Source organism: Dendronephthya gigantea, unplaced genomic scaffold (genome assembly GCF_004324835.1).
Source record: "Dendronephthya gigantea isolate DGI-Jeju-01 unplaced genomic scaffold, DenGig_1.0 000014F, whole genome shotgun sequence".
Lineage (NCBI taxonomy): Eukaryota > Metazoa > Cnidaria > Anthozoa > Malacalcyonacea > Nephtheidae > Dendronephthya > Dendronephthya gigantea.
Window position 1 is genome coordinate 2,333,503 of NW_021163024.1, and position 26,396 is coordinate 2,359,898.

Genomic DNA, 26,396 nt, shown 5'->3' on the forward strand with positions numbered 1-26,396 from the left:
CTAAGTTAAAAGCAGAGGCATAAACAAAACGATAATTAGGGGGGTGTATAATGATCTACATTATATTCAGCTCTGCCCGACGGATTTCTTTTGTAAGTGAAACAGATTACAAAAAATGCAGAACTGATTAGCATATATGAATATACATCCTTCCAATTATGGTTTTAGTTACGTCTCTGGTTAAAAGGCTAAAAAGCTAAATATGATATAACTTAATGCATATAAATAAAAAATAATGCATTGAAACGTTCTATAAAACAATATATTAACCTAAAGGTTGGAAACGCCTTTAACTCTTACCATGCATGCATTATCACACACGCAATTTTGACATAAATGCTGAGTATTTGGTACCTCTATAAACATTGTCTGTAGCCTTAAGGGCAATATCCTGAAGAAACAACAGAAATCCGGCCATGCTATCAGGATATTTCACATCAAACACATAATACGCTGCAATGAGGTCAACAAATGCGGAAAGGAGGTCATCGTTTTCACACTCAACGAAGGCTTGATCTTCCCCAGCTATGAATAATTGCTCAATCTTGCTCGGTGACCCCAATGCAACAAGACGAAACTGGACTATTTTGTCTTTGAACAAGACATCTGGCTTGGTGCTTGGCTATACAAAATATGTTTTGATACATTAGAACAAATCTGATGTAACTCACTTGATTCATGTAATTTACTGTCCATAATAGAGAAATAGACTTGGTAGATAATTTGGGCGGATTGCTAGTCAATGGTTTAAACTATCAAGGCCCAAGTTATATGGTAACCGAAGAGACACGGTAAATACTTACATCTTTAAACTTAAGGATACTTGTATGCAACCCCTTCTTATTTTTGGTTTTTCTCTCCACAAGTTCAACAGCATTGATGAGCTCTTCGCTGGACATATCATAGTCTTTTGCATGGTTCATAGCAATGTTAAATGCCTGCTTTAACGATAATTTAGCATCATTCACATGGTCTTTCACTTTTTCATCTCGACCAAGCATTCTGAAAACTTCCTTTCTTAGCTGCAGTCAAACAAAAAGACAAAATCAAGACATTAATTTAAAGAAACACCATCAGAAACCATAAAAAATGCCAGATAATCCTACTCCTAAAAGTAAAAGTCTTGCCAGTTGCCTCAATGGCTTAATTTAACTTAGGGTGATTTAATGAAGACATGCAATTAAACAATGCATATAAGTTCTCAGTTATTAAAACTAGCTGTAGCTAGTTTCGTCAGTCATTTATCACTAGACTATAACATTTAAACATCTAATCCCTGACTAATAATAGCACAACAGCATTCTTACATATAATATGCTGAAAACCATTGAGACAAATACGGGGAAAAAAAATTACTTACAAATTTTGGCTCACTAAAGTAAGGGCACATTTGTAGGACTTCTGTTGCTGAAGTAACCAATGTTTGGACAAACGTTCTTCTATAATGAAAGGTATCTTCAAACAAACCAACATAGGTTTTTGTGGACATTGACCCTTTCTTTGCATCTCGAAGAAGCTCAAGGTTCTGTCGCTGTGTCTGCTCGTCATCTTGTACACTGGCAGAAAGTTTAGCTTTTTTAGCACTGCTTTCTTTTGTATTGTCACATATTGATGCTTTCACGGCAGTTCTGCGACGAAGGTTGCGAAAGTATTGACTTAGCTGCCTTTGTATTGACACCTAAAAAATATATTCATAGAATAAAAATGATACCCTGCAAACTTTATTTTCTTTCAATAGTTCTGACGTAAAATTAGAAGCACAGCAACATTGGTTGGTTATTGCTCAATGGTTTTAATGTCTGAAAGAAATGCACTGTACCTTACCCAGTAATTTGAAGGATTAGAATCCCTTAATTCTGGGAACCTTTCACAAACCAATATCGCAATTCTCTTATAATCTCCTTGTCTTGGATGATGTGACAATCCGAAGTAAAATGTGCCAATATCAGCAATAAGCTGGGTCCGCTCGGAGGCGACGGATCCATTATTTATTGCAGCCTCCACTTTGATAGACAGTCTCTCTGGAAATGGTAAGTTCTGGGGCAGAGTATCAACGCTGTTAGGAGACTTATCTGACTGGTAATTACATTTTTCTTTCCCAGTTTTCTGTTCACAACTTTCCGCACATTCTTCATTTCTAACTTCAAAGCCACAGAAATCAAGTGTTTGCATAACAATCGGTTTGGAGGGGGTATTAGAAATTGGTTTGGAAGGTATAGTCTTCAGAGCGTTGTCTGGTGAAAATGTCATGCTTGTGGTAAGGTCGCTCTATTGATCAAAATGAAAACAAGGCATAACTAAACAATACTTGTTTATTCACAACAAGCTCTAACACTTCACTATCATTCTTTTGTTATTTATAACATTAAAACGTATATTACTAATTAACACAGTTAAAGAAGAAAATTAATTTAAAAGAACTTTAATACCTTATCTTTTTCCTCTTCAATGTCAACAAGAGCTTTGACCACTTTTTTCAATTGAAGGCGATGACCACCTTTTGGTATTACGCTTACGAATTCGTCGTTATCGTCGATCAACGCTCCTAAGGTCTGACCGTCAATAGCATTTTCTATACGAAAGATACATTTTAATATCATGACCTATAGATGCTTGAATAATATAAAAATTGATTGACTGCTAAATTTTGGCGGCATCCTGATTCCTGATGCAAGTCCAGGATGCAAAAACGCACGCCTATTGGCTGCATCTGCCAAGAGGTCAAGGTTCATTTTTCCTGCCAAAAATCCCTTTTTCGAAAAAGTGCTCAAATATCACAAAACAAGACCAATGCAAGAATGATTTTAAATAAATACTTCAGCACATACTACGTCCAGCTCGTAAAAGTCTTTTCTAAACTCTATAAAATCTGTAATGAAAGGTATTTGTGTGTTTTGACACAAAAATCGCCGTGCTTCGTTCCGTTGCTAAGTGGTTGCTATGGAAAATTTTACGCCGAAAAACTGCTGAAAAACGTAATTTTATGACTTTTATTTGTTAAACTCGCCTCGTACAAAAACCATTTAACATTTTTCATCGGCGAAGATTATATTTATTGCGTTATTTTGTCGGAATATGGGGAAAAACAGTGATTTTCGCTCCTCTACTATGCCTCTAGGAGCATGGGAACGCATCTTGTGTTATAATATCTATAATCTAGCATGGATTGTAATGCCTAATGGGCCTTAATTTATAATATCCACAGCTAGAATAAGAGTGTTTTATCCTGGTATTAAAAGCGTATGAAAAAGTGTGGTTAAAACGTACAAACTACAAAGTCGTACAAAATTTAATACGTATAATTATAGGATCTTACCTTCCAGTTGTTCGCAAATTTCTTTAGAAATTCCTTTGGAAGATAAAAAAACAACAAGTTCGTCTACGCACATTGCTTTCAGATCCATAGTCTCAGTATTAAAAGTCTGTACACCAAGGTGTAAAGTCTATAAACTAGTTTTCTAGGTTTTTAAATGTTGAAATCGGAAACGGAAAAGACTGCTGGAAAGGACACGTTCTTCTCAAGGACGCAAAGGTTGAATTAACCCCTCGAAAATACGTGTCTCTTATTGGCTGATTTTACACCACATGCTAATGTCGTACCATATACGGGATGGTTCGGGATGTTTCGGGATGGTTCGGGATGGTTAGTTTCAGATCTAGAACCTTCGCTTCCTATATAGCTCAGTGGATATATTGCATAACAAAATAACAATATTATTGGGAGAACATGGTGGCTAGTCTGCAGAGTATATAGCTTTGCTTTGTTTTTATCACTTTGTATGGACGAATTAAATGATTTTCGTTGTGATTACTGCAACTTTGTGTGTTGCAGTGCTGATAGTACATTATTTTTTGCACATTTAGTAAAATTTCACTCAAACGAACCAAATTTTAAAGTATATTGTGGTAGTTGTCCGAGATCGTTTAAGAAAGTAAACACTCTTCAGAAACATTACACAAGAAAACATAAAGCTGCGGATCTTAGACGACAACCGAACATAGAACAACATGAAAACAATTCTCAGGCGGATGGAACCGAGGAATTCGAAGAAAGGACAGCCCGAAGCAACATGCAACTCCATGCCGCCAAGTTCCTTCTTTGCGCAGAAGCACAAGGAAAGCTTACACAAAATGCCTTGGATTTGGTCAAGGACTCGACCAAGAATCTGCTTGCAGAGTATCTGGACATTGTAAAAAAATCCCTTGTCGCTAAAATACATGAAAATGGGGATCAGGAGTTTCAGTTTTCTCACGACATGGAAGAATTGTTCTCCGCAGATGATATATTTAATGGCTTGGATTCAGCTTACCAGCAAAGATCCTACTATTCGAAAAATTTTAATCTTGTGGTAGGTGTTTGATAGTTTCCATAGTTTACATCAATTTATTATTAAATCTGTACTTGCACAATAGGTTTACTTAATTTGAATCTAAACTGATTTGCTAATGACTTTCTTATTATAAATTGACACTGACATCAGGCAAGCATATGAAGTCCAAGTAACATGCAAAATAAAGCTGCCATTAATATTAATTACTGCTGCCATAACTTGCCAAGACTAATTATAAACAAGGTTTATGAAAGTGATTTAATTTTTTATGTTTGTAGGAACCTGTGGAAGTGGAATTGGGAAAAGAATGGAAATATGTTTTTTCAGGAGGAAGGAAAAAACTCAAGCGTGTTTCTGTACTTGGTTACCAAATTCCATTATTAAAAAGCCTAGAGGTAAAATTAAAGCACATAATGAACAAAATCCAGATGAACATGCTAAGGGAAAAAATTTTTTGGATATGTTTATATAGCTAGTGTTTAATACTGAAATCAATCTGCTATCTTTAATATGCTTTGCCGGCATTTACGGTTAAATTATAACCTGAAGTTGACTGGAATTCTGGAAACATATTGCACCTACATGTTTTCTTTTATCATGTCTAACATCATATGATGAAGACCCCCACAATAATGTAATTAATAAATCAAAATTATTTGGCAAAACAATGTAAATAGCTGCTGTTAATCCATATATATAAGTCCCAACCTCCCAAAATACATTAGCTCCATTTGTGTATTTCTGCCTATCAATGTTGACTATCAAGTGTAAGTCCATCCCCTTATATATAAGCTTCCTCTCTTATATTGACCATGGTCTCATATACTTTAAAGAGGGCCATGGCTTAAACCTGACCATTTAGAAACCATGTTATATACCATAGATTATTAAAACCATGTTATATACCATAGATTATTAAAAACAGGCAAATGTTGGTAAAGCGGACCTGGACTTTAAGTCCACATTTTAACTGGTGTGAAACTTTTAATCATTGGAATATTGGCAAATTTTATCTTATAGGCCCTCCTTCAAAATCCTGATATTTTGAAGGAAGTTGATAATGCTCACTGTTCTGATGATGATGTTCTTCGTGATGTTATGGATGGTGAATTTTTTAGGAGTCATCCTATCTTCTCATGCCATAAAGATGCCCTTCAGCTATTTGGGTATTATGACGACCTTGAAATAGCCAATCCTTTGGGCTCAAAAGCAAAGATACATAAGATAGGTATATATTATTGTACTGGCTTTATTTTTCAATTAATTGATTCCTGTTTAACTCATTCCTGTTTAACTCATCACTCCTGTTTAACTGTTTCAACGCCTTTACCTATTATTCAAAACTGTTCAACTATGTTGCATTTTTAGGTGTCTTCTACTTTGTACTTGGCAATATCCGACCTATATTTAGGTCAACTGTTCGATGTATTCAACTAATTGGTGTTGCAAGAACAAATGATATAAAAAAATTTGCAATTGATGGTCTTCTTGAGCCTTTCATCAAGGATGTTAATACTTTAGCTAAGGTATTGAATGTATGGTTTGCACTATATAAGGGCACAAAAAGTATAAGGATGCTTTTGCTTATGAATAGGCTCTTAATTCTCCCCCTTAATCTTGTTACCACCTGTTTTCTAACATAAGTGTAATTACTTGGCCAATGGCCACCAAATTAGTCAAATGTTTTTACTGCATCATTGGGTAATTTTTTTAATTTATTGAAAAGAACCAATTCAATAGTTCTTGTTCTTTCTTCAGGTTGATGGCTATTGCTTTAGTATAAGTGGTACTGAAAGGGTTTTTCGTGGCAGTCTTTTGCTATGGACAGGTGATACCTTGGGTAGTAACCATGTAAGTGGCTTTAAGGAAGGTGTTGGTGGAGCTTTCAGGATTTGCAGACATTGTATGGGAACAAGGGAAGAATGTAACCATAAGGTAAAACTTCATGTTTTCCATGAAACTAGTATTTTATTTCAATACTTGTTCTGTACTTTGCACTTTATACTTTAAACTACATACTTACAGTGGCAATTTATTTATATTTGATTATTGTGTTTATCAAATTCCTATAATTTTACTTGTCAAAGAGTCATAAAAAGAGGAACAACCGTAGGGTATATGCCTACTGTAGGTCAACTCTGGTTGCCAGTCAATGTATAACCAAGCAACCAATTAAAGCAACATAATTGGTGGGGAGACAGATCTTAGCAAGTCTAGAACCTGTAAAGGAGTTTGTATACATTTCATTTAGGAGTCGGATTATGTTATTTAGGATAGACATTTCTAGAAATTGGACTTTGCTCGGTGAATGTGTAATTTTATCCATAATTAGCAGTTGACCTGGAAGACCATAGCTTTGATGGTTCAGGATTTAGAGCTATGTCGACAGTGCTGTTTCTGGGTGTGGTAATTTTCAGCACATTCGTCCCGGAGTCAGGTTTTGACACATATGCCATATGTTGACCGCCATGGTCATTTTACCTTAAAACATTTGAGATAATCTGTCCTAAGTGAAATGCATGCAAACTCCTTTACAGGTCCTAGACTAAGTAGTTTGCAGTGCAGACGCAATGTCTAGAAAATCTCATCATAAGCATTTTTGTTTTAGTTTCTTTCTGAGGAATTTCAAGAGAGAAATTTGACAGCCCATCGACAAATTTGTAGTTTCATTGAGGATGAAGATAATGCAAGAGAAATCTGTAACCGGCTGTCCAAAACCTATGGAGTGAATCGTTTGAGCGTATTAAACAAAGTGGAGCATTTTGATGTCTGCAAGTGCTTCCCAGAGGACATAATGCATATCTTATTGGAAGGTTTAGTACCATATGAAATGAAGTTACTGTTAAAAGAGTTAATTGATGAAGTTAGATGTTTAACGCTGAGGGAACTCAATCACAGAATAGATAGCTTTGACTATGGGTACATGAACTGTAAAAATAAGCCAACAAACATCACCAGAGAGACGTTGAGTGGCTTAAATGACACAAAGCTCAAACAAACAGGTATAAATCCCTTTTTGCAGTTCTTTTTTGCATAATAATGGAGCTGTCATAGCAATTAAATGTATTTTTGCTAATTATCAAACAATACCTCCTCATCAAAAATCTTTTATAAGGTAAAAAAGACAAGATAGACAGTTGCAAAACAAATTAAGCTTACAGAAACTTCCTCTTATGATTATTCAATAGAAAAAAACATTTTAACAATACCCAAACCCATAATTCTATATTGATATTCTGAAATATACAGTGATGTTATATTTGGGTTTGTTTATAGAAAGTCACAATCCTTCCTCAATGACAAATGTATAATTATCACTTTATAGCATCGCAAACATGGTGCTTATGCCGGTTTTTGCCTAATATGATTGGTGATAAAGTGGACAGTAACCTGGAGTATTGGCAATGCTTTCTGAAGCTGTGGAACATTGTCCAAATTTGTGTTGCCCCAGCAATAACACAGGTTGATGTTGCCTGCTTAAAAGTTATTATCAGTGAGCATCACGTGATGTTCAAGAGGCTGTATCCCCATGCATCAATCATACCAAAGATGCACTACTTAATCCATGTACCTGATGAGATCCTAAGGTAGAGCCAATGTCCTAATTAAGCTAATTTAATTCAGTTTTTCACTAAAATTCGCATAAGTGAACTTCAGAAAAATATCATTGTTTTTGTCAATTGTTTTGTCGATAAATTGTTAAATAGTGTTCTTTTAATGGCATTTTCTAGATTTGGCCCACCACGTAATATATGGACAATGCGCTTTGAAGCTAAGCACAGTTTCCTTAAAAGTTCAATCACAAAAAATTTCAAGAATGTTCCCAAATCTGTGGCATTTGCACATCAGCGGTATAATAATTTTGAATATTTCCTTTTTACTGTGTATAATAAATTGATGAAGTACTATTCTACAGTATACCCTAGGTACAACAACTTTCTGCCACCAATGCAAGTGTACATTACATAAAATGTGTTTTAATTATTATTTATCATCTAGGGAAATGTGTTGGAACCTTATGGCCTCTCCTGAGCAGACCATGACAAATTATCTTTACAGTGGTGATGTTGTCGGCCCAGGTATATTGTATATATTACATGAAGTCTACAATACTCAAATCATTGAACATTGGCTATTATCGCATCGCTGTACTCGCATTACAGAGTAGAAGGAGTCACATTTGTACAATGTGCCTTATTTCCTCAGTCAACCAGTTTTCTATTTTATATGGTTATAAAATTGTGTTTCCTATATTAGGTGATTATGATATTGATTTAAATGGACAATATTATTCAAACATGCTAGCTGCAGCTGCTGGTTTGAGTCAACTGCCACAACCATGTACCGGAAGTAGGTAAGTCAACAAGTTCAAGTAGAAGTTGTCCTTCTGGGTTTTAAAGTTTGCCATTTTACATTTGTGTGGACAATACTACTGTAGATTCCAAATTATTTGCTGAACTTATATTTGCAAAAGCGTTATGCATGTAAAAAAATATTAGTTATTCCTGTTAAGGGTAAAACATGTTGAGATTCATGGAGTCAGGTACAGGCCAGGTTGTGCATTGCGGTTACAAGAGATGGATGATCTTGGTGAAAGAGACTATCCATGTTATGGAATAGTGGAAGAAATCCTAATCTGGGAAGATGGCAAGTTCTTTGTCGTAAAAGTGTTAGAAACAATTGCTTTCCACCATCACTTCATGTCGTATGAAGTAAATTTCACCGACAAATGTGCAGTAGTTGTACTTGACAACTTACCCTGGCATGGTGTTTTGAACGTTGTTAAGAAAAATGCGCAGATGTTCGTTGTCGAAAAAGATACTGTAAATATTGAAAGCATGTAAATATTAGTATATATAAGGGTTCTTTTCGCACTATAGCATTTCTGGTTATATCAATATAAGTATGTATAAATCACACTTTAAGATTAAAGTGTGTTGTACGTAAAAGGGAGTGTTTTTTGAGGGTGTGCTATGTCATGGTGTGTTTTGTAACACACCAACGTGTGTTCGATGATCTTCCACAAAGGTGTGTTTAAGACGAAAGTGTGTTTTTCTGAAATAGGTGTGTTACATGACACGCCTTGTTAATACAAACGTGTGTTGTAAAACTGTGTGTTACACCAAGGTGTGTTTTGTGGCACACCAGCTTATGTTTTACGACACACCTTCGTGTGTTTTGGCACACAGTGTGGTGTGTTTTATAACACACAAGGCCATGTTTTCTTTTCATGTGTGTCATAATGACACACCTTAGTGTGTTTAAAAACACATCTTGGTGTGTTTTAGAACACATTATTTTTTAGAGTGAGGTGATGAAAAAATAAGACTGCCGGACGGTACTGATTGTCGCAATACCCATGTTTCTTGCTGTTTTTTTTCAATTCCAATACTAGAATCTTTCTAAGCAAGTACTTCACACTCAATCGATCCTAAGCATTCTGAGCGATGCACGAATTTTCGACGTTGTAATTATATTGACTAAACGTTTCCAGAAAACGTGTCAGACATGCTTCAAACTGACACGTATTCTATCATCATATTTTTAGCAGTCACCTATCATTTTGAATGTACTGATGCTCAGGTAAAAGCTTAAACATTATATATTTATGTTCATCATGGCACGTACAGGCTGGACTCATGAAAAATCTTCTGGGGGTTTCGACTTAGGGTTAGATTTCGTCATACAACCTTTTCTAACAAAGACCCTCATGCATCGAAGCCACGAAAAACTTTCTTGCTCGTTTTGAGCGGTATTTTTCAGAATTTTTGAATCGTGAAGTAAATTCCGTTTTGAATACACAAAATGTCGGCTGTGAATTTCAGTCTGTAACTAACCCCTGATCGTTCAGTAAGTTGAAATCGTGGGGTTTTGTTGAAAGGTTTCTTTCATGGATACATCTGAATGCCGCATTAACAGGATTATAGCCTTGCAGAGCTTGTTTGTGTTCTCGGAAGATCGGCCAGGGGATTATTTAGCTTCCTCCTTGTCCGTGTTCTAGCTGTCGGTCAGCATAATTTTTGAGCATCAATGTCTTTTCATGCAGTGATCCGAGATAGAGTGGCTGTTGATTAACTGAATTTTGATATGAAATATCAGAATGTGGTTCAATCAATTTATGCCATTCCATAATCAGTCGTAGGGCGCAAATAGTAAGACAAATACTGTGGAAATGAGACTGGTAAAACAGTATGATTTGTTCATGTATTCACTAAAACATCTATTGTCTATGACTTAGCCACCTCATGCAGGTTCGGAGGAGAGGAAATACATTTAATGGCTCAGATTCAGCCAGTTATAGTCATGCACCTTTTCAAAATCCCGCTGCTGACTGTATAGTCGTTGTGATTTTGAATGCGAAATTGCATCAACAAACTCGTAGTAAAAAACGCGACGAATAAAAGTTTTGGCAAATGGCGTAAGCGAGGCAACTATGACGAATCTTATACTTCGTAGTCGTTCTCCTATTTCCTGCTAAAGCTCCCAAAAAAATACACCCGGAGGAAACAGGTTTTTTGTTTTCCTTAATTTTTCCTCTAGAACAGATTCCTCTCTCTCACTTTGCTGTTGCTTATCCTTACGTGGTGAGAACTAAGAACCAGATTTGATCATTGGAACTTAGCGATGACAATACTAAAATTCCTTATTTATTCCCGGGCCCCTCCAGGGAACTGAGATGGAAGCTTTGCTCGCTTGTTGGTTGGTTGGTGAAGTACTTAGGTGTTGAATATACAAACCAGATCAGTGACCTCACGTTCATACGCATACATGTTATTTTTCACGCACCAACTTCTGCTCTGAACTCAGTCAAATATTCGACACTATCAAAAATATACAAAAAAATGCTTCTCAAAGTTTCGACTTAAGGATCGTCGTCAGAACTGACGTAACGGCTAAGCTCGAGCTGTCAACAATGCTTCTCTTCCATAATTTTGGCAGCTGCGAAACCACATTTGATCTTGAAAAGTCATTTAAACAAATTGTCACGGTTGTTTACTCTGGAGTCGAGTGATACTTCACTTGATACTTGAAATATGGCCATTTGAGCAGTTTTCTTTCGTCCTTTATGGGATCCATATATTTTCATGAAACAAAAAACAGAAATATACAATTTAAAAAGATTCTGGAATTGTTCAGGAAGCTTTCTTGGAAATCTGGTACCAGTCTTGCAATTTTTGTACCAGTCTTGGAATTCTTGTACCAGACACTCTGTCTGATGTTTCTCGCTATCGGCTACATGCACTTTTCCATAATTAGTAGGAAGTCTGTAATTAGCCAGTGGACACTTCATCTGAAGAAAACATACCTTCACTTTTCCGACAAAACTTTCAATTAGACAAAGGGCATATCATTTCACCATTTACCAAGAAGGCTGTTTGAAAATGACAGCATTGATTGATCTTATTTTGAGTTGAACGACGAAGGGCTTATCGACTCTGACTGTGCAATAGAGCCTGGACCCGTGATATCGCCGCACCCAAGGGGGCCGCTACCTAGCGACGAAGATCGTCAGAGGGTGTGAGCCTCTCCCCTGTGCCATGATACAACCATGAGTGGTAAACTAATGATGGTGAATGGACGGAGATTATGGTATTTTAGACGGAACAACGCGAGCGACCCCGAAGACACAAGATACCTGTGGAGCCCAGTCAGAAAGGAGCCACAGGCCAAAATTACATTAAAAAATTATAAAAGGCAACGGCTACTGTACCACTTAGACGAACCGACGCCGACCGAACCAGAACCCAAAAGTCAACTTGATAATCAGGAACAAAGTTCAGGGCGATCATATGAAACAACGAAACAACAAAAAAAAATCACAATTCCAACCAGACAATGGCAAGCATCTGGAAGGAGACACAAAACTGCAAAACGTTACATCAACAAGAACAACGACCACATGTTGAGTAAACACTTCCTGTTCGGTTATTGGTGCACACGTGGTAATTTGTGGGGCAGCCATGGAAGCAACAGTGGAAGCGACCAGTGGAGTAGTTGAGGTTGGTGCAGCAAGGAGAATCAAATGGTTCGTGGTACAGTTCTTGGGGGAAAGCAACGCCAATGGACTTCGCTGCAGCTGTCCGTGCTGGTGGGCAGACAGGAGGAGAGTGGTTTCATCCACGCTCTGATATTTTCAGAACAAAGTTACCCCAGTACGGCCAACTTGTCAATTCGGTTGTTTGGATTTCTCGATGATAGCGCCATGGAATTAAGGTCATGATAAGGTATTATTTAGGGAGATAAATTGGTATCAATGATAATAGTCGGCCGATCAGCTAATTAATTACGTTACATCTTCAAAAAAAAGACGAAACAGAACAAAAAGAGACGAAAGGTATTCTGCAGAACCTCGTTGGTTGACCAGGAAGAGTCACCGCCAGGCCGTTGAGGTACAAAATGACATTGCAAAACAAAAAAGGCAAAATCGTGTTTCGCATGATGTGGAACAAAAGCTCTAGGACCATCAGCCAGAACCACGCTCTCAGGACCATAATGTCCCTCCCTAGCATGGTCAACCAAGGAAACTTACAAGACGCACTGCTAGATTGGGTGACAACCCGTAAGGGCAATCCCCCGACACAGCCAAACAAGAAAACTGTCCCGTTATAAGAATAGTTACAAAAGCGTGATTCGAGTAGAACTTGCTTCTGGATAGTCGAGATTGATCGTTTTAAAAGTCCTGAGGAACTTATGTACTGGAGACCGATCTCTTTGTTGAATGTGGACTATAAGATCATTGCCAAAGTTATTTGCCTACCGAAGGAATTTTACGTTTGCTTTTGGGATATTCTGAAGAAAGATTTTGTGTCAATGGCAAATTCGTGTCTAGATCAAGGTGAATTGCCTTTATCTCTTCGTCGAGCTGTTATTACGTTGCAGTTTAAATAGGATGATCCTGAGGAACTTAAGAACTGGAGACCGATCTCTTTGTTGAATGTGGACTATAAGATCATTGTCAAAGTTATTTCTCAGCACCTTCGTGCGGTCATGCATGCCACCTCTGGTTCACACTGTTCAAACTTGTGGAGTACCTGGACTTCGTAAACGCTAACAATCTTCGTTGTGCATTATTTTATCGTGTTGGATCAGGAGAAAGCGTTTGACTCGGTGGATTGATTGTTCATGAATATGAAGACCTTACAACGTATGAACTTTGGTACGATAATCCGTAGTATCATTGGCTGCCTTTATACGAACGTTCAAAGTGCGATCTTGAGTAACGGGGACATTTATCGTATTAGATCAGGAGAAAACCTTTGACTCGGTAGATTGGCAGTTCATGAGCAAGACCTTGGAACGAATGAACTTTGGTCCGATAATCCGCCAGTTCATTGGGTGCCTTTACAAGAATGTTTAAAGTGCGAGTGGTCGAGTGGTTCAGTTAAGATCGTCGGATTTTACTTTGGAGATCATTCCGCAGTAGTTAAGACCTAAAAGAAGGCGTGGAGAAGTTCAACAAGATCTTGTTCGAATGGAAATCTCGGTTCCTGACGTTGCGTGGGAAATGCTTGGTGGTCAATTCGTTGGCAGCATCTTCAGTGTGGCATCTAACGAGGATTTATCCGTCCAAAAAGGATATTTTAGAAGCCCTAAGAAAAGCCATGTGGCAATTCATTTGGTCTTATAAGACGCAGCGTGTTAGGCAGGAAGTGTGCGTATCGGAACTGAATGACGGTGGACTCGATCGGAGCGTTGGACATTGAGATTAAAAGTAAATGCTTGCTTCTTCCTCGTTTATCTCACTTTTTCGATGATTCATGGTGATGAGTCCGGTTGCGATGAATTTTGCAGGGGCGGTTCGAACTGGTGAAGAAAGGTTTCGCCCACTTTGTTTGGGGGAATCCAAATTGCGTCGTCCAAATACTGTGATCGTACATACGGAACAGGTTGATGCGTCGGTGATACAACTGATCGACGCTATCGTTAAGGTGGACGCTGTCAAAGCAGTTCAACCGATGCCGCAGGGACACACCAGAGTAACATTTTGATCTAACGAAGCGAAGTTATTATTTCTCTCGGAACAGTTCGTTGTGAACGATCAGCCGATTGAAGTGTATCCCATTGAAAGTCCAGTCGTTGAAGTAAAAGTTCTCAAAGTTCCGAACGAAGTGTCAAACCGAGAAGTTGGGGACCTCCTTAGTAATTATGGAAAAGTGGAATCGATTGCCAGAGATCTGTATCAGAAGCCGAAAGAGTTTAATTCCATAGAGACGGGGACGAGGATGGCCAAGATGTCGGACATACATCGTGACGTTCATGAACAAGACCTTAGAACGTGTAAACTTTGGCCCGATAATCCGCCGATTCATTGGATGCTTATACAGGAATGTTCAAAGTGCGATCTTGAGCAACGGAACTTTGTCAGAATTTTTTTATGTTTATCGTGGTGTTCGTCAAGAATGTCCTCTTTCTCCTTTGCTGTTTGTTCTTGTCTCTGAATGTTTTGGCCAAATGATTAGTTCCTGTAAAGAAATTCGTTGTTTCAAGCTGCCTGGTGGTCGTCACGTTGCCATTAGCCAGTATGCGGACGATAATACGTGCCTCGTGGTAGACGACCATAGTCTCATTAAAGTATTGGAGGTGTTTGAAGAATACGGGAAAGCGAGCGGGGCAAAATTGAACCGCAAAAAGTCGAAAGGTCTCTGGCTTGGTCGTTGGAAAGAAAGATCGGACTGTCCAGGTGGCCTGAAGTGGTCGAGTGCTTCGATTAAGATCGTCGGATTTTACTTTGGAGATTATTCCGCAGTACCTGGAAAGAAGGCGTGGAGAAGTTCAATAAGACCTTGTTCGAATGGAAATCTCGGTTCCTGACGTTGCGAGGGAAATGTTTAGTGGTCAATTCGTTAGCAGCTTCGTCAATATGGCATTTAACCAGGATTTACCCGCCCAAAAAGGAGATTTTAGAAACCTTACGAAAAGCTATGTGGCAGTTCATCTGGTCTTATAAGACGCAGCGTGTTAGGCAGGAAGTGTGCATATCGGAACTGAATGACGGTGGACTCGGAGCGTTGGACATTGAGATTAAAAGTAAATGCTTGCTTCTTCCTCGTTTATCTCGCTTTTTCGATGATTCAGTGGCTCCATGGAAAGAAATGATGAGATACTATGCCGGAAGATCCGTTGGAGTTAATGACAATACGAGACCAAATTGTGACATTCCATCGGAATTTTATCGATATTTGTTGAGCGTCATTCGTGAGCTAAATGTTGATCTCTCGGTTCCTCGTGCTTCTGCAGTATGTTATACCTTAACCGTGCAAAACAAAGTTACCCTGCTTCGTCCGACGTACCAAATTAAACGGGATTTGTCGTTCCAAGGTTTAAACTGGAAAGAAATTTGGCCTCGAGTTAGTTCCGGGTTGGAAGAGTCTAATTTACGCGATTTCATTTGGCGGCGGTTAATTCGTTGGCAGCATCGTCAGTATAGCATCTCACCAGGATATATCCATCCATCCAAAAAGGAAATTCTGGAAGCCCTTTGAAAAGCTATGTAGCAGTTCATCTGGTCCTACGAGTCGCAGTGTGTGCGGCAAGAAGTATTTCATCTGGCGTTCCATCCATCTAGTTTTACATGTTTAATTTTATTTATTAATCTTTATATTTATTTATTTTTATATTTATATATTTTATTTATTTTTATATTTATTTAATTTTATATTTTTTATTATTATATGGCTATATTTATTTATTTTTATATTAATTTACTTTTGTATGTATTTATTTATTTATTTTTTTACATATTCATTTATTTATATTTCTTTTTATATATTTACAGATAAAGCATCCCTATTCAAAGATATTGCGGATTATATGAACACTAATAATCGTGTGAGACCAAAACTGGTTTCATGCCAATGACAAAGCTGCGGCAAAAGACGTCTGGTTTGGTCGGTGGAAAGATTTGATTGTCCGAAGGACTGAAGTGGGCGAACAATTCCATTAAAATCGATGCTTACTACATTAAAGATATGCTTCTGCTATTACTAAAATCTGGCAAGAAGCGGTGGAAAAGTAAACAATCTACGTTATGCCTTCTTTGATCCATCCTGATCAGATCTGTGCGGTACCTGCATGGGCGTTCGTCGGAGGACAAAGCTTCTTTACTGAGAGATGTTTCGGACTTCGTAAACGCCAAGAATCTTCGTTGTGCATTCATTGTGTTGGATGAGGAGAAAGCCTTTGACTCAATGGATTGGTTGTTCATGAAAAAGAAGACATTGTAGAGTGGAAGTCTCGGTTTTTGAGGTTATGTGGAAAGTGTACGGTGGTCAGTTAATTACCAACATCCTTCGTGTGGCAATCATCTCACATGATAATCCAAAACATAGGATGCAGGTGTGAAAAAATTTCTGAACACGTTGTCAGAGTGGAAGTACATTAACATTAACATTACGTGGAAAATGTCGTGTGGTAACTTGGGGAAAACCTGGCAGCGTTTGAGGTGTGGCGTCTGGCTAGGATTGATCTATCTGCCTGGGAAGGAAATTATAGGACGGCTACGGAAGAAGATGTGGTAGTTCATCTGGTCGTGCAATACCCAACGTCGAAAGGTCTGTATAAATCCGAATTAGACTTTGGCAGGTTAAAAGGCGTTGATATTACGATTAAAAACAAGTTTTAACTCCTCCCTCGTTTGTTTTGCTTCTTCGAAGGAAGGACAATGGAAGATCAATCGGAGTCAATGACACTAGTCGGCCGAACTGTGATATTCCTTTTGATTTCTAGCGGTATTTACTGAGCGTCATTCTTCAGTTTAATGTGGATCTCTCCGTTACGAGGTCATCTGTCGTTTATAACCCCTTGACCATAAAGTATAAAGCTACCAGCGGGCGTCACAGATCTGTGGGACTTTGCGTTTATCAGTTTAAACTGGAAAGAGATTTGGTCGCGCGTTCATTTCGGGTTAGAGAAGACGAATCTACGTGATTTCATCGGGCGTTCTATTCCTTTTAGTTTTGAATCATCGTATACCGACGACTTGTTCCAGATGTACTGGTTCTTGGGAGATCCTGTCGCATGCGTTGGTTTTCTGTTCTGTGATATCTATAGAATTGTCCTGAGACTATGCAATGCGATCAACCTTGGTGTTTCATCGTTATCGGAGAAAAGTATTTTGCTGGGGGGTTTTGGTTCTGAGCAAAGTGGTTCTGTGGTGCGTTATCTTGTCTTGATGGGGAAGTTTGCAGCCTGGAAAGAAGCAGAACTCGTACCATTTTCACGGCACCAGCAAGATTGCATGTTTGACCTATTTTCGATCGCACGTTGAAAATCGTTTGAAATTGTACTTCATTAGTTGTTGAGAGAGCCTTTCACATGCGTTGGTTTTCTGTAAAAGATATGTGGGATTGTATGTGTTCTGAAAATCTGTTTTGCGATTAACCCTGGGGTCGGTTGTTTAAAGCTAATTTAGCGCTAACCCATGGTTAAATTTTACTCCGCTGTTTTGGTTTATGTGCTTCTGCACCGCTATTTGTTTCAAAACTTTACAAGAATAATACTTCTATTGGCCCACAAAATATTTATGAGTATAGTTGCAATAAATGTCAAATAGTGTTTCTTCGTGAAAGCAAATTGGTTCTTTGAAAAGATTACGCCTTGCAAACTGTTATTAATATATTTTCTATATGCATGACCATAAATTAAATGCCACATTGCACGAGGCATAAAAATCGCATATCTAATTAGACTGTTCACAGAGTCAAAACATGAGATATATATAAGAAAATCCGACCTACCTCTTCATCTGTCTTTGATATTCTCTCACCAATGTTTTCTACAAGGCTCAGTTTATAGAGCAGTGTTCAAACGATAGCAAGGGGTCAAAATAAAACGTATTTTGAATGGGCAAACCGGTTCCAAATGTTATCTGCCATATTAAGTGAGATTCTGCGAGCTGCATTACAGGTTTAGGTCCTTATAATATCGTCATATTACAACTGTTTTCTTGTCCACAAGTCTTGTTCGTCAGGACACAAGGCCAACCTGGTTTCGGTATCCAAAACTAATCGACTGTTCTGCAATTCAAACCGGTTCCAAATGCCATTAAACAAACAAATTTCACTCGCAGCCAGCCCGATGCTGGTATTATGCTAATATTTTGGTGTTTACTCACTGCGAATACAATCAATTTGTAAAGAGCTTAGCATCAAATGTGGTATAACAACTGCCTAAAATAGACAAAACACTTCTTGACGTTCTTCTCGACGACTTCTCGACCTAAGGACCTTCGTTAAGAGAGTTGAAGTATAAAAATAAATAGGGGAGAATAAATGTTTTGTATCGGGTAGTGTCGCAGCTCATCGCAAGAATGATTTGCATTGGCTGAACTTTACAATACATTTCTGTTTCAACCAATAGCATAGCTTCGTTCTGTAGAAAGTATAGAAAAGCATTATCCAATTGGATGAAAGCTTCGAGAGCTGCGACAAGTCCCTTTGTATTGGGGCAAAAGTGGGTCACGTGATAAAGATGGGCCAATAGAAAACCAGTTTGGCATACTAACCATGATCGTATCTCCGAAATATGTATGAACAACCATGGTCGAACGGGTTACAAGACAAATCAATCAGTTAGATGTCCCAAAGTTTATCGCACAGCTGTGGGACAGCGCTCCTTTTTTTGTACACTAAATTATGGAATGATCTTGGCAATGATACAAAGGACAGCTCTATAGTATTATGAGTTTTCAAAAGTTTAGTAAGAAATATACTGCACACAAAGTGCTGGAACAACTCAAAGTAGTTTTAAATTTCAGGCTGTTGTGCCGTACTCTTTTTACCACATAAGTAATTTCCGAATTCTGGTGCACTTTCTAAACGCGCGATTCTGCTTCGTTTGACATATTCGTCTACTGAAATAGTTCGTCTACGTAGTTCGTCTAGATAGTTTGCAGTGTGTTAACTCAGGGTCATTGCGTTGCCTTCATTGCCAGGCACATTCGAGGCACGTTATTGTTGACTGAAAACTTTACAATACCTTCAAAATGGTCTGAGCAAATGAATATATTACTTTTAAAAAAAGCAATCGTTTTTTAGGAAAAGGGTGCATTGTCTAAATAATTTCTTCGGCGTCAGTGACGAGTTGTACTAAATATACTAGCATTTGAAATGTATATGTGACCGTATTTATCTACGTCACAGTTTTGTCTCCCAAGAGTTGTGGTGCACAGCTTTGGCTAATTTTCCGCCTGCGCGATTCGATTTCGCTCGCATGATATGGCAATTCCTCCAAGAGGAACAAATAAACGGTTCTTTTGATGCTAGCAATTCGATTAAGCTTAGATTGAATTCGGCGGGTAAGAATATATTTATTACACGTAGATTCTGGTCCTATTTTACTAATATCGCTGCTATTTCGCCATTTAACAAGATGTGATCATGTATGGGTGCCTTGACACGTCGCAGTTTGCACAGGATTGAAGATTTAATACAAGCGCGAATTTCAAAGTGTAAGAAAAAGTGAACGTATCACGCGGTTTATTTACATTTTTGAACAATTGAACTTCTATACTTTTTAAAGTACGATGTGCCTCTGAATGTCGCGATCGAACAACATTTAGGTTCGCAAGGCATCTAAATGAGTATGAACTGTATTGTTTATGTTCAGAAGCTTTATATTTTTATATTGAAGACTGGCACGTGTGAGGCACACCGGAGTTAACGCCAGAACAGGCGTATTGTTATTCTAAATATCGTCGCCCGAATTATGGCCAGCTGAGCAATTTTTTTGCTCCTTCATTGAACTGATATTTCTCTGGGCCGAGAAAAATAACAGATACAAACTTCGTTCTTTTTACCGTATTGATAACTTGAATTTTAGAGGAAACCAATTATACTTCAGTGAATGAAATATTTTGGAAAGTCACTGAAACTCTTACTCTTGTATGATTCTTAGCTGAACGAGAAGGTATAAATATAATGAAAATTTAAAATATGTGATGATAACTTTGAAAACAATGCGCGCGCATATTTTTATCTCCCACATGCCGTAACGCTCATTTCGAGCGTAAGTAGTGTTCTATGGATAGGGTTGTTAGCTTTGACGAAATGATTACTTTTGCAGTTGATTACTTTTCTCCAGTTAAGAAAACTAAAATTAAAAAGTCAGACAAACGGTGGATGACCCCTGCCTTAAAAGTTGCAATATCCAAACGTCAAAAAGCATTTTTCAAATATGGGAAGACGTCGAAAGCCTTTAAATATTGGCGAAATTTAGTCCAACATGATGTTAAAATTGCACGAGCTAAATATTATTGGAAATCAGTAGAAAAACTGAAAGACGGTAATCCATCTAAGTGGTGGAGAGAAGTTAAAAGCTTGGGTGGTTTGTCGTCTACTAATACATGGCACCAACAGTTAATAGGTGATGACAACCCTTCTGTAACACATCTGGCTGAGTCATTTAATGATTTCCTGGTTAACCTTACCTCTCACTTTTCCCCGCTTACACGTGATACCAGCTCCATCGTCCCCGACGTACCTCACCAGTTCCTCGTCAATCCTGGGATTGTTTTGTCATCCCTTCGTCAGATTAAGACCAATAAGTCCACAGGACCAGATAGAATTCCTAATATACTGCTCAAAATGTTTGCTATCGAATTTGCTCCTGTTCTGGCTGATATATACAATTCATCAATACAACAAGGAATTTTTCCACATCAGCTAAAACGTGCTGTCGTTATTCCAGTTCCGAAAGTGTCACCCCCAGCAACCCTCGAGAACGATCTGCGTCCAATTTCTCTAACATCCCAAGTGGCAAAGGTTCTAGAAGGTTTTACCCTTAAATCCTTGTTGTCGCAAGTTGCTAACAAAATGGACCCTAAACAATTTTCCCTTCCGAGAAAATCCACAACCCATGCCTTGGTCTACCTATTACACTCAGTCTTAGCAGCTCTCGAGTCAGGCCAGTGCTCTATTAGAATATTCTTTGCAGATTTTAGAAAAGGTTTTGACCTGGTTGACCATAATATTATAATTGAAGAATTAAAGCGTCTTGATGTCCATCCTTCTATTGTTCGGTGGATCAAGGATTTTCTTACTGGCCGCGAACAACGTGTAAAAATTGACAATTGCTATTCCTCATGGAAGAAAACTAATGGTGGTTTACCGCAAGGTACCAAACTTGGACCCATTTTGTTTGCAATTCTCGTCAACCAGCTTCTAAATAACTGGCAGGGCCGTATCAAATTTGTAGACGATTCGACAGCTTTTGAGATCATCCCGCGGGGTTCGCCTAGTTTTCTACCCATAATTGTAAATGAGATTTCCCTGTTCGCCATGAAAAGAGGAATGGAACTCAATCCAAAAAAATGTAAGGAGATGATTATAAGCTTCTTGAAATATAACCATACCTCCTTCAGTCCTATCTACGTTGCAGGAGTTCCTATAGAGCTTGTGTCAACATTCAAGTTACTCGGCGTTCATTTGTCTAATGATCTTACATGGAATACCCACGTTGATTATATAATTAAAAAGGCTAATTCACGATTATATTCTCTTCGCAAATTACGGAAAGCTGGTTTAAAACAATCCGACCTGACCATGGTATATTGTTCCTTCGTCCGTTCGCTACTGGAGTATGCATCGCCATCGTGGGCTACCTTGTCATCCACATTGTCAGATGAAATTGAATCTATCCAACTGCGTGCTCTCAAAATTATTTATCCGACGTTGTCATATGCTGATGCGCTTGTTGTTACAGGACTTGATAATTTGATAAATCGTAGAGACGTGGCTTGCAAACTGTTCGTTCATAGGTTAAGGGAATCCAAGACACACTTTTGTAATCCATTAGAATCTATTGTTAAAGTAGAATCCCAAGAACCCGCTCATGATTATTATCTACGAAATCAAAACAATATTCGATCTCCACCGCTTATATGCACTGAGCGATTTCGTAACTTTGTTACAGTTAAGTATAATATTTAAAAAAAAATAATATTGAATTACAATATTTAAATTCCATTTTAATCTAGCTAAGTATGTAAATAAGTCTTTTTACTGTTGTATATAACTTCTCAATTAGGCCTACCTATGTAGACTATATTGATGATTATTTTATAAATTATTATTAATATTCTGTAACACCTTACAATATTTAATACCCTATGTAACGATAATCGTGTAATTCAGTTTGTACTGCGATACGATTTTAATAAACTAATAATAATAATAATAATAATAATAATAATGCGCGCGCATACATCATTCTCCCACATGCCATGACAATCGTGTTGAGCGTAAGTACTGATTTTCTGAAATCATTCGATAGCTTTGCGCAGTGGCATTATCGTAGCTGATGAGGAATATCCGAGGCGCGATTATTGCTGATTGAAAACTTATACCAATACCCCGCCAGATGGCCTGAAATATGGCCAGCTGAGCAATTTTTTTTGGTCCTTCATTGGACCGATTTTTACTGAAGTCGAAAACAAAAATAATAGACTTGCGTTGCATGCTTTTCCCTGTGTTTTATCGAAATGGTGCCATTGTTTTAGTATATTTCAAGCATCGGTCCTTTAAATTTTTCTATATTTCTTCGTTTTTGATGAACATTTTTCTTTTTCGCTTTTTGTGAATTATTGTAGAAGATCTTCTTGTGAATCTCCCATATGCTATAATGAACCATTATTATTCAAATCAATGCGCGCGCATACATCATTCTCCCACATGCCATGACAATCGTGTTGAGCGTAAGTACTGATTTTCTGAAATTATTCGATAGCTTTGCGCAGTGGCATTATCGCAGCTGATGAGGAATATCCGAGGCGCGATTATTGCTGATTGAAAACTTATACCAATATCCCGCCAGATGGCCTGAAATATGGCCAGCTGAGCAATTTTTTTTGGTCCTTTAATGGACCGATATTTTCTGAAACAGAAACAAAAATAAAATAAAAATAATCGTTCGGATTTCTGTTCTTTTCTCCGCGTTAAATAAAAGGTGCATCGTGTGTGAGTAATCTTTTGCTAAACTTTGTTGCTTTTCAGATATTATCCTGTACCAGAATTTAGACGAAAGCGATAGGTTCATTATATGTCTCATCTCAGTCACTGCAACAAACTACTATAATTGTGTTGTCAGACTCAGCAGAGGGACAAAAAAAATTCAAAACCTCATTTGGATTTAAATATTATATTTATTCTTTTCTCAATAGCAGTGAGGTTAATCCTTGTGACAGGATCATCTCGTAATGGTGTAATATTAATCACTGTCTTGCCGGGTTCACCCCAGTCGAATCAATGCGCGCGCATACATTAATCTCCCACATGCTGTGACAATCATGTCGAGCGTAAATACTGATTTTCTGCAGTTGTTCGAGAGCTTTGCGCAGTGGCATTATCGTAGCTGATGAGGAACATCCGAGGCGCGATTATTGCTGATTGAAAACTTATACCAATACCCCCCCAGGTGTCCTGAGATATGGTCAGCTGAGCAATTTTTTTTTGGTCCTTTATTGGACCGAAGTTTTTTGAAACCGAAACAACTATGATAGCCTCTGCATTCTCTACCCTTGTTCGCGTTTTATCCAAATGATAATGCATTGTGTAAATAACTTTTTGAAACTTCTTTCCTTTTACCTTGACCAGAAATAATTTATTTTTGGAGAAAACTAATTCAGTATGTACCTGAATGTAATATTTCAGAGAAAGAAATTTTACTCTCGAATGTTTGGTGATGTATTTCTCGTTTGTATTGAGGTGAATTATTGCAGATGGTCATTAAAATTATTGTAGAAAATCGTTTTCTCAATGTATAAATATTTTGACGATTTAGAAGATGTCAAAACAATGCGCGCGCTTCTTTTAATCTCCACATGCTGTCAGTTTCATGTCGAGCGTAAATACTGATTTTCTGAAGTCATTCAATCAATCAATAAAACTTTATTTAACCATGCTACCCTCATCATCGTCGATGGTTTTCATGAAGGGCGTCACACAATTATAATAGATTAAGAATACATATATGTATAAAAGTATTAAAAATAGTATTATAATGTAAACGAATAAACATGTAAGTATTAAGATAAAAACTAGGAATAATCGATGTCTGTCAGTAGTTACATTATTTCATGATATTTTTAAAGATGCCAAAGATTTTGTTTCCTTTGCAAAGGAAGTCATTCGATAGCTTTGCGCAGTGGCATTATCGGCATTATCGTAGCTGCGATAATGAAACTTCGCAAAGCAATCAAATAACTTCAGAAAATCAGTACTTACGCTCGACACGATTGTCACGGCATGTGGGAGATTGCTGTATGCGCGCGCATTAATTGATTTGACTGGGGTGAACACGGCAGGACAGTGATTAACATTACGCTATTACGAGATGATCCTGTACAATGATTAACCTCACTGCTATTGAGAAAAGAATATAATATTAACATCTAAATGACGTTTTGATCATTTTTTTTGTCCCTCTGCTGAGTCTGACAACACAATTAGAATACGACTCAACCTTGACTTTCGTTTAAAAAATACTTTACTATTTTATGTATTCTGTATAATTATTCCAAAGCAAGTAAAGACGTATATTTATTATATGGCTTTTGAAAATCCTCTATTCTGATTGGTTGCCGAGAGGTCTGTAAAACCCATATCCGGCCGGTGGCCGTATACTCGGCTCCGTGTCTGGACCTGGCTGTATCTCGAATGTTTCGTGCAATTCAGACATATAATGAACTATTGCTTTTGTCTCAGTTCTGGTTACAGGGTAATATCCGAAAAGCAACAAATTTTAGCAAAAAGATTACTCACACACGATGTACCTTTTATTTAACGCGGTGACAAGAACAGTAATCCGAAAGATTATTTTTCTTTTTCGTTTTAAGAAACACCGGCCCAATAAAGGACCAAAAAAAATTGCTCAGTTGACCATATTTCAGGCCATCTGGCGGGGTATTGGTATAAGTTTTCAATCAGCAATAATCGCGCCTCGGATAAAACCTCATCAGCTACGATAATGCCACTGCGCAAAGCTATCAAATAATAGCAGTATCGAACAGTACTTACGCTCGACACGATTGTCACGGCAGGTGGGAGATTGATGGATGCGCGCGCATTGATTCGACTGGGTTGATTCGACGAACATTGGTTCCTGAATATTTAGTCTGAAAACGTAGACAAATTCTCTTAAAAATTTACCACAAGCAAATGAAAAAATGTTCATAAACAACGAAGATAAAATTGAAGGGACGATGTTGATTGAATTGATGAAAAGTATGCAATGAGGAAGTCGATTGGCGGTAAATAAATAAAAAAAAAAATGAACACGAAAAAAGGTATAGAATGCAAAGGCTATTATAGTTGTTTCTGTTTCCAAAAACTTCGGTCGTAGAGGGACATCCGAAAAGCGATTATTGCTGATTGAAAACTTAAACCAATACCCCGCCTGATGGCCTGAAATATGGCCAGCTGAGCAATTTTTTTTTGTCCTTCATTGGACCGTTATTTTCTGTAAAAGAAACAAAAATAATAAACTTGCATTGTATAATTTTCGTCGTGTTTATTTATCCAATGACCAATGGTGCATGCGACACTGACATTCTTAACGAAGCCCTTATCTCTAATGTTTGGTAATGTATTTCTCGTTTGTATTGAGGTAAATTATTGCAGATGCTACATGGTCATTAAAATTATTGTAAAAAATCGGATTCTCAGCTGAATAACTGCAATCTATAAATATTTTGACGATTTAGAACATGTAATATTGACTCTCAAAAATTTAGCCATGCGTGCGCATCTCTTAATCTCCCACATGCCGTGACAAGCTATTCGACCATAAGTACTGATTCTCTCGAAAAAGTTGGCAGCTTTGCGCTGTGGCGTTATCAAAGCTACTGTTCGAGAAAAAGAAGAGAAGACAACAGAGTCAAGCTGGAAGTATCTCAAGTTTTCGAAGAGCAACAGTGGAGTGAGTCGGTCACTGGAGAAGACGTGGTCGTTGATGGTTCAGATATGGAAGCAACTATGGAGGCAGACAGTGGTCGAGTTGGTCGTGGGGTGGCGAGTCCAGAAGCTGGTCAAATTCCCGTGGCGAATCAAGTCGATGGTCGAGTGGTCGCGA

At 37.8% G+C, this 26,396-nt stretch overlaps 2 protein-coding genes and 4 non-coding genes across 6 annotated transcripts; 4 read left to right on the forward strand and 2 right to left on the reverse strand.

Moving 5' to 3' along the window:
* Positions 1 to 1,564: 1,564 nt before the first annotated feature.
* LOC114519757 lies at positions 1,565 to 3,429 on the reverse strand (the record flags this gene model as incomplete). The annotated part of the gene is made up of 4 exons (XM_028539927.1): positions 3,317 to 3,429; positions 2,430 to 2,572; positions 1,825 to 2,268; positions 1,565 to 1,678 (listed from the first exon to the last, which is right to left on the reverse strand). Coding segments are annotated over exons 1-4 (789 nt in total), but the record flags the coding sequence as incomplete, so codon positions are not given.
* A 68-nt stretch (positions 3,430 to 3,497) lies between these two features.
* On the forward strand, positions 3,498 to 9,637 carry LOC114519789. The gene is made up of 11 exons (XM_028539966.1): positions 3,498 to 4,349; positions 4,610 to 4,726; positions 5,352 to 5,559; positions 5,700 to 5,857; positions 6,090 to 6,266; positions 6,940 to 7,333; positions 7,657 to 7,918; positions 8,063 to 8,182; positions 8,331 to 8,410; positions 8,589 to 8,685; positions 8,845 to 9,637. Exons 1-11 carry the CDS (start codon positions 3,780 to 3,782, stop codon positions 9,173 to 9,175), a joined length of 2,514 nt encoding a protein of 837 aa, XP_028395767.1. The 5' UTR covers positions 3,498 to 3,779; the 3' UTR covers positions 9,176 to 9,637.
* A 12,962-nt stretch (positions 9,638 to 22,599) lies between these two features.
* On the forward strand, positions 22,600 to 22,738 carry LOC114519886. Its single transcript, XR_003686641.1, has one exon. It is a non-coding gene; the product is annotated as a U4 spliceosomal RNA (small nuclear RNA).
* Positions 22,739 to 23,052: 314 nt separating this feature from the next.
* On the forward strand, positions 23,053 to 23,191 carry LOC114519878. The gene has a single exon (XR_003686633.1). It is a non-coding gene; the product is annotated as a U4 spliceosomal RNA (small nuclear RNA).
* A 461-nt stretch (positions 23,192 to 23,652) lies between these two features.
* LOC114519884 lies at positions 23,653 to 23,792 on the forward strand. Its single transcript, XR_003686639.1, has one exon. It is a non-coding gene; the product is annotated as a U4 spliceosomal RNA (small nuclear RNA).
* Positions 23,793 to 25,170: 1,378 nt separating this feature from the next.
* On the reverse strand, positions 25,171 to 25,310 carry LOC114519885. The gene has a single exon (XR_003686640.1). It is a non-coding gene; the product is annotated as a U4 spliceosomal RNA (small nuclear RNA).
* Positions 25,311 to 26,396: the final 1,086 nt, after the last annotated feature.